This window comes from Oncorhynchus mykiss, chromosome 12 (genome assembly GCF_013265735.2).
Source record: "Oncorhynchus mykiss isolate Arlee chromosome 12, USDA_OmykA_1.1, whole genome shotgun sequence".
NCBI classification, from domain to species: domain Eukaryota; kingdom Metazoa; phylum Chordata; class Actinopteri; order Salmoniformes; family Salmonidae; genus Oncorhynchus; species Oncorhynchus mykiss.
Window position 1 is genome coordinate 13,924,891 of NC_048576.1, and position 8,986 is coordinate 13,933,876.

Consider the following 8,986-nt stretch of genomic DNA (forward strand, 5'->3'; position numbering starts at 1 on the left):
AGAAATTAATGTATGTGGTTGTAGAAAGAGAATGGAGAGGAGCATTAACCTATGTTGGAACCAAGAATTCAAAGTATGGCACAAACACCAAATTGAGACTCTGCATGCAGAATTCTGCACAAACATCCTCTGTGTGTAATGTAAAACACCAAGTAATGCATGCAGAGCAGAATTAGGCCGATACCCGCTAATTATCAAAATCCAGAAAAGAGCTGTTAAATTCTACAACCACTTAAAATGAAGTGATTCCCAAACCTTCGTGTATATAGAAATAATATGACATTTCAAATGTCTTTATTATTTTGGAACTTCTGTGAGTGTAATGTTTACTATTAATTTGGTATTGTTTATTTCACTATTATGTTTATTATCTATTTCACTTGCTTGGCAATGTAAACATATGTTTCCCAAGCCAATAAAGCCCATTAAATTGAAATTGAGAGAGAGAATAGAGAAGAGCGAGCGCATCCTCATCGGACGTCATCACTTGTCGCCATATTGGTTCAGGAAGTTGAAAGTATCAAAGTAGGAATCTGTTGCAGGTTTGCTGCTGTATTTATTCGAATATTCACTTGATCTACACCACAGTTTACGACAGCCGTGTTCATTTATGCATCGGAAACCCTAAAACCATCTTGAGGTACAGAAATCATTTGTATTTATCTGTTGTTTGGACGTGCATCCAGATGACTTCCCTAACACAGCGAAGTTCGGGCCTGGTGCAGAGGAGGACCGAGGCCTCTCGTAATGCAGCTGCCGACAAGGAGAGGGGGTCCGAGGATGAGGACTACGAGCCACGCCAAGAGGAAGAGGACGAGAAGGGAGACTCCAAAGAAACTCGACTGACGTTGATGGAAGAAGTGTTGCTGTTGGGATTGAAAGATCGAGAGGTATGTTAGCTAGTTATTGTCGTTAGCCTGTTGTGCTAGCGAGCTGAGTTAGCTTGCTAAAGTTAGCTGGTTTGTTTACGTTCTAACCAGCTAACGTTAACTAGTTAGCTAACATAATAATGTGCTATTCCTACATTTAGGTAGTTAACTAACATTACTAGCTGTATTTTCATGTAATATTCAACATTACAACCTGAAGGTTATCAAACGTGTCACTTTGTGGCGTGTCACTTGTATGTCTGTTTTATTTATCCAGGAAGTGTCGCTAACCCTGTGAAGCAATACGGACTCATTACAATTTTTTCCAACAGGGATACACTTCCTTCTGGAATGACTGCATTTCTTCTGGTCTTCGAGGGTGTATGGTCATTGAACTGGCTTTGAGAGGAAGACTGCAGCTAGAGGCTTGTGGCATGAGGAGGAAAAGTCTGTTGGCCAGAAAGGTGAGCACTCACAAACCTTATATTAAAACACACAGATAAACTTGGTCGCCTGCCAAACAGCCGGACTTCCGTCTTCACCCGACGATGATAATAGGGCTGTCCCGAACTCATCATACTTGTATTTGTAATCCTATCCGTTTACTACTTAATAGGATACTGGTAATTGGATTTACTCGCGATCGGAAAACGCTCAGAGCGCTTCTGATGTTCCTTCACTCATTCACACATCGTTCACGATCCCGACATCTGAAAGGCACATGACTTACTTTCATAGTCCTAATTATCAACAAAATAGGTTCATAAATAATGCATGGCTGGCTACTGCTGCCTGCATTTATTTCTTACGATTTAGTTGGCTCTTCCTAGAAGCCTAGGCTACATTTCACTTTCGAGAGGAGCAAAACTTATCCCAACTATTTACATTTTGTCATTTTATTTTCTAATGATCTGTTGCTCAAAAAACATATCTGGGGGAAATAATAACAGCAAGCATGCACTGGCATAGCGCATGATGACAAATGTCTTCTTCAGCAATGGAATAGCCGATGCAGACAGACAAAGAAGCCCACAAGACAACACCAAGTAGACAGAGAAAAACAACCATATGGTGGTATAAAGTAAAACTAAATTGATAGCTAGAACAACAATGACTAGCTATGGATTGTGATTCTCCAGTCCAAACAGTTTGGACTGGTGAGTTGATTCCTAAGGTGAGTGAGTGTAAGGGGAGCCTTGCGTGTGTATCTGGGGAATTACGGGGCGGGAGAGCAGCTTCACCAATGCAATTGAGTTGACTGATAAAGTAATAACCAATAGCAAAAACTTCCATGATATGACCTCAGAAAAGTCGACTGAAAATATAACTAGATTGATAGCTAGCCGCTTTTCTTCTAGTTATCTATGGATTTTGATTCACAATGTTTGGAGAGAGTTGTGAGTGAAAGTGGGAGCCGTAGCGTTTGTGCAAGAGACGTATCTGTCTGGGAAAACGAGAGAGGCTTTTCCTAATCCAATCATGGCCAACACCTGTCCGTGTCTTTACTGACAGCAGAATCAGCCTGTTGAGGCAGTATTTGGCATGGCTTGAGTGATATGAGAAATTCTGGCTTTTGGCTTTCTCCGATTACAGAAAATTACATTGTTTCCGGCAAATTCCTCATGTCCGTATTGGTACTCGTTTTGTCATAATACCCCTAGACAATAACAACTCTGATCTGGAGTGGGAGGGGTCAGAGTCCAAAATGTCAATTCGGACATGCCAATTGATGGAATGTCCGAGCTTTGATTGGCAGCTCTGAGTCGTTGCTGATGCATATCAAATCATACAATGCCTGGATGGGTATTTTAAGGATCAGCTAATCACATGATATGTTATAGCAGTCTGGTGCCCGACTGCACAGTCTGACGTATCAACCAATGGTTGCGTGCCACATGAGACATCTGAGCCGGGCAACACAGCCTTGGCCTTCTGCGTGTTTATGCTGACGAGGTTGTCTGACGTGTGTTGCAATGTTTGGAGGACTAGCAGTGTATGCTAACACTAGCGGTGTAAACCTATGTGTGTTTGACCTTTTTGAAACGGGTTTATTTTTGGTCAGGTGATCTGTAAGTCGGACGCTCCTACAGGAGACGTGTTGCTGGACGAGGCCCTGAAGCATATCAAAGAGACCCAGCCCCCAGAGACAGTTCAGAGCTGGATAGAGCTGCTGAGCGGTGAGCAGAAATGGATTACCCTCCCCGTCCTTCTCCTGTTCTCTTAAATCTCTGTTTATTTTACTGGCTTTCTTCATTCTCATGTAGATTTGATTCAATACATTTGACAGGTGCTCTCACTGTGCCCCCTCCTTTCCCTCTCCCATACCCAGTCCATTTTAAACAAAATATCTTTGTTTTATATATAATATAGGCCATTTACGATTTTGACTTGATGTTCAGGTGAGACGTGGAACCCATTGAAGCTGCACTACCAGCTGAGGAATGTCCGTGAGCGCCTGGCCAAAAATCTTGTGGAAAAGGGCGTTCTGACCACGGAGAAACAGAACTTCCTCCTCTTCGACATGACCACACACCCACTGACCAACGACACCATTAAACAGAGGCTGGTCAAGAAAGTCCAGGAGTCCGTCTTGGACAAGTGGGTGAACGACCCGGGGCGCTTCGACAAGCGTGTGCTGGCCCTGATCTTCCTGGCCCACTCTTCAGATGTGCTGGAGAACGCCTTCGCCCCATTGCTGGACGAGCAGTATGACCTGGCCATGAAGAGGGTACGTCTGCTGCTGGACCTGGAGCCAGAGGCAGAGAGCACCAAGGCCAGCGCCAACGAGCTGCTGTGGGCCGTGGTGGCCGCCTTCACCAAATGAAGCCCTACCGGAAACAAACAGACGGAACTTTAAAAAACACTACAGGCCTGTGGGGCTCAGAACTCCCATGTTCTGATATGATGATGGAGATGGCAGAGATGATTAAGATCACAGAGGGCGGCTCTCCCTCTGTATTGAGACAGGGCAGTTACCCCTGACCTCTGAGTCACTGTCCTGTCCTCTACCTGGCCAGTTGGTTGACATCCAGTACCCTGTGGGTGTCTCCCAAATGGCACCCTATTCCCTATATGGCTCTGGTCAAAAGTAGTGCACTATATAGCGAATCGGGTGCCATTTGGCACGTGACCTTTCTGTTCACTGTGAGACCTTGTGTAACCTTGAGCACTTGTGTCAGTAGCTGGCACCCACACAGGTCTCTGTTCTTCCATTTAGAAGGGACTTTAATACTGCTAGGCCTTGCTTGACCACCATGGCCCAGACCTACCACCATGGCCCAGACCTACCACCATGATCATCTGACCTGATATGATGACCTATGATCTACCAGAGGACCTGATATGATCGTACAGAACATTATTTGTTCTTTGCGTTAGTCACTTTGAGGAGGGTGCATTCTACACAAGCTCTTAGACATGACCTATAGACATCGTGTCGTTTTATCTTGCTAATAAATGTTAACCATCTCCAAACCATTTTGCACATTCAACAAGGAATCTGGAAGGGTTTAATATTTGTATAAAAAAAACTAACAGAAAAATTGTAACGTTTTATTCCAAGCACCATTTTTTTTGTTCAGGGCACCAAACAATACAAACTTTATTCCTGTTCAGTTTTCCTTCCTGTCCCTCTCCATGTACTAAAGTGTTGTAGCTTGTGAATGCCATCTGTTTCAGATTAGTCTCTGCAACTCTTATCATCCTATTGCAGATATCCAGACATTGCATGTCTCCTCTTAACAAACTGGTTTCGGGTGTTCATGTGTGCAAAGTCATATTTTGAAGAGGTACAGTCTCAAGAAAGAAATTCTCTCAAATCGGACAAATATCTTTGTCCTTTAGTTAGTGTATTGAAAAATATGACTGGATAGGAGTGGAAGCTTCTCCTAAATCAGGCTAATTGTATTTTATATGGCTTAGTGTCCCTATCTGGCAGTATAATCTTAACGCTTGTGATTTTATGCCATATGTATTTTATTTTCCATTGATACATTTTTATTGCTTTAATATCATTCACATTTCATTCAGATTTAGTTGGTCGTCATCAATGGTTTGGGCTTTTTCTTTCTTCTTGTATGCCTGTCTGTTGGTTGTACTGTTCATGACTCGGTGAGTAGGAGTTGTCCCCAACCACTGACACGGGGTCAGATACCACGGGGATCCCCGTAATGGTTAACGTTAGGACAGGCGGTAGGGTTATCTGATCCTAGATCTGTGGTTAGGGGTAACTTCTACCGTGAGCATTTGACTCACCTGGAGGCTGTAAAGACCAAGTATGGTGTAGGGATCGGATGGGGATGATGATTATATGGTATGGAGAAACTGATTATGTAGAATTTGATAAATGAATGTACAGCGTAATAAATGAAAGGGTGTTCTCTATACTTCTGTAGGTTTTTTTTTACTACACAATAAAGGATATTTTAAGTGCCTGAATATAGCACTGTGTAGCTCTCCTGTCATTCTTATCTGCCCTTTTTGTATCACAATTCCCTGATGAAGATGAATTTGATTATTTCTATATCATACACACCACTTGGCTGAAACGGCCTACTATCTGACTGTGACATTATTGAACAACCAATACAGATCATTTCAAAATATTGCAGATTTTGAAAACAACTTTTAATCGCTCAAGGCACAATTCTTTAAAACAATGAATGTAAGCCTCACATAAGGCATCAGAGCACTTCAAAGTCATGTGTCCATGATCCAAAACATGTCCCCAACAACTGATAATCCTCCTTTGTCATCGTACTTTCTTGTAGGATCGGTCCTGTCAACTCTGGTTCCGATGTTCGCGTTTGACGTCCATGTGAATGGCTGCCCATCGGGCTACCAAATGTCCCAACGACAAACCAGCAGAGGTCCACTGGTTTTGCCATTACACAATGTTACTGATCCTTTTTACTCTCCATTGACATGGTGGGGGGGTGAGCACTGGACACTTTGCCATTGAATATTGGATTGTGGGGCAGGTCCAGGCAGACTGTCCTCTTGACTTCCATCTCAGGTGGCTGCAAATGCACCTCTGAACGGCCAGGCGGGACTGCTGCACAGCTACCAAAACCGCGGACTGAGATAGAATACTATCTTCTTGTTTCTGTGATCTTTACTGAGTGGGTTGAACTCCCTCACTTGACTTTGATTATATTCTTGTAATGTTTTGTCAATATTTCCAATAATTTGGATCTCCAGTCCAGGGTGTCACTAGCGAGGCCGTCTCCAACTTTACGCAGCTGATGAGCACAGTCCAGAATGGCAGTTAGATCTGGAGAGATGAGAAAGTCATAGTTTAGTCAAGCAATTAAACATAGGACAATGTCTCATTTGTGGCAAAATCTTAAATTCAATAGTAATTTTAACAAAACTATAAAATTAGCTGTTACGTAATTACCTTGTCCAGTCATATTGATTTGCGCTTGCTTTCTGTTTCTTTGTTGAGCTCTTCAAGAGTTCTGTTTGTACTTGTGGTACAGAGTAGACTGAGTATCCAAACGTGTTCAGCTGTGTATGGCTCGTCAGTCAGTGAGAGTCTTCTGCTAATGTCAGAAGTTCACTCCATTATATAGCCTTAATGATGGTGATGTAAGTTGTGGATCCCACCTGTGCTAGTCCCGCCTCCCAATCACCTGCTGTTTTTACAGTAATTTTCAAACCTATGTTGTTAGACATGTCCTTACAGATTGAACTGAAATCAGATAGGCAGCTGTTTATCATTGTAGGCTAATTCCCTTGGAAGGAACACAGTGATATGTCCTTGTTTGCATGGAATCAAATTGTGCTATTGTTATTCCATTTGTACAGTGAACTTCAGTCAATGGTTACCATAGCAAAATATTTTTGTTTGCGAACAGAGCAGACCACTGACTCACCACATCCTAAAGCTATTGCTTAGGCTACATACATACATACAGTATATTCTATTTTTAGTACTACATATTATATAATTGGTTATTTGTGGGGTGGGCCTAGAAAAAAGACATACATCCAAAAACTAATTTTGGAGATTCCCTTGGCCCTCACTGACAATGGGTGCCCAAAGACCCAAGTTAAGGTTCATAAGGACCAGAGATAATAACACTATTTATACTATTTTGTGGAATAAAAAGATCCTCATAAATATCTGAAGTATTGATGCATAAATTACTAGACAGTTATATCCTTATAATAATAGAACATATCAATTAGGGATATTCTCTTGGCCTCCATTTGAAAGTTAATTGGCCCAGTGCACTTTGCACAGCATCAAGCAACAGTCCATAAAGTGTGTGATAGGTGACGCTATGTGTACAGGTATGTTAAGTGTACACTACACCTGCAATCAATACTATGCTGGCTTAGGACACATGTTATTTGATATTTTTTGGAGTGGGAGAGAGCTTGCACACTTACATAAACCAGTCATAAAAATGTATTGGTTTGCTCAAAGTACAATTAGAGTTCATAATTAGAACACAGGACAGGAACATCTGCCAACAGTTAACCTGTGATTGAAACATACGTCAATTGATGAAGTGACAAACAACAATTAATAAAGCTAGATTGATTGTGCAACATGGCAAGTGTTTCTAAGAAATGCAGGTGCATTTGAGGAATAATTGTTGACCCTATAATGAACATTACAGAGCATCAGTTGACCTTCCTATATTGAGTTTGACCTTTCTGGAGGTTAATTTTAGGGTACTTTGTGCTAACTTTCATGGGTTAACAAACAATGTCTAATATGTGTCAAAGTCCTGTATCTGCACCAGATTCAGATCTGATTTGAAGATAATTTCCCTCCTGTCCTGAGTGTCCTTATATCCCTGGCCATAATAGCTATAACAGTGGTGACTAACATGTTGTGGCTTGTCCTGGGTGTGCCTAACAGATGTGGGCCAGTACTGTACAGTTCTGCTGTGAGTGCACCTGCTGTCAGCTGACTCTTGGGTCCAATTTATTAGCGCACCCTATAGCAAAACGTTTTGCAAAGGAAAATGAAAAAATGGTTTCTTATTGGACAAGTTCAGGTAGTCCCTCCAAGTTTCATTCCATTTTCCTTTCCGTTTGGTGCCTGGTGAATATGACCCTTGGTTGAACCCGGAGGCTCAGAATGACAAATGTTATGTTCTCTTCCCCTACGGTTACCAACGTACTTTGACCCGTACTTAACATTGTGCCAAGGAAGATTTTATAGGATGTTTTCATATTAGGGCCTCACAATGTGGAGCAATTGTATGCTTCTGTTTACAAATCTCTTGTCACCTTTAACCTACTCTCAACAATAACATCCTTTCTTCCAAAAATGGAACCTTCAGCTGTATAATGAACCAAGAGATAAATTAACCCTTAATGTTGACCTGGTGCAAAGGAAATGAGTTGGATATAGACCTATCAGATAGTACACTGTGTCTAGGCCTAGTTCACAGAACCTAAAACAACTCTTACAAGCATTGATATAATACATTATTTTGATATTTTAGTGATTGCTAAAATGTATGCATTTTTTTCTTCAGAACTGTTGTCAAATTTACTATCAATACAAATGCTTTCTGTATGCATGTATTTTATTTAATAGCATAAAGACTGTAAATGTGGCTTTTAAAGGGGGCAATATGCATTTGCAACTTCCCTTTTTGGACTTTTAAATTCATGATATTGTAGGAAACGGGCAAACGGCAGGGAAGCAAACCCGGGTCACTGGTGTGAAAGGCAAACACCCTGCGCATCGCACGAATAGGGTTACCCCAGTTGTGGGAATTGTATATCGAGCATCGCTACAATATAACCCATAGATTTTTTTTTTAAGAATTTAACTTATAAATGCCTCATGAACTGTCGTACCCTATCAGAAACCAACATATTATCTTGTTTTACTCCAATGTTTGCAAACAATGCAATTGTAAACAAACACTGTATAGCCTCAAAACATGGTATGTTGTATATTGTAAGTAAGTCCTTGCATCCATAGCTGTCAATGGATTTGAGTGGTTACTGGTTACATTTCTCTAGAAACATCCCTCAGCTATTTACCTAAACAGCGGCGCGGTGTTGCTTTAAATCGCAGATTGCCGCTTTAAAATTGTTAACACAGACTAACTGTGACCAGAACCACAGAAAGAGAACATAATTTC

The 8,986-nt window shown here is 41.5% G+C and overlaps 1 protein-coding gene across 2 annotated transcripts; it reads left to right on the plus strand.

The window, feature by feature from the left end:
* Positions 1–424: 424 nt before the first annotated feature.
* Positions 425–5,308, plus strand: LOC110537006 (Golgi phosphoprotein 3). Of its 2 annotated transcripts, none has more exons than XM_021622702.2 (5): positions 425–542; positions 687–890; positions 1,202–1,333; positions 2,932–3,046; positions 3,269–5,308. In XM_021622702.2, the coding sequence occupies exons 2-5, from the start codon at positions 687–689 to the stop codon at positions 3,691–3,693; spliced, it is 876 nt and encodes a 291-aa protein (XP_021478377.1). In that variant the 5' UTR covers positions 425–542; the 3' UTR covers positions 3,694–5,308. The 2 variants fall into 2 exon arrangements, with proteins under 2 accessions (XP_021478377.1, XP_021478379.1); XM_021622704.2 differs by having other exon boundaries at positions 459–525.
* Positions 5,309–8,986: the final 3,678 nt, after the last annotated feature.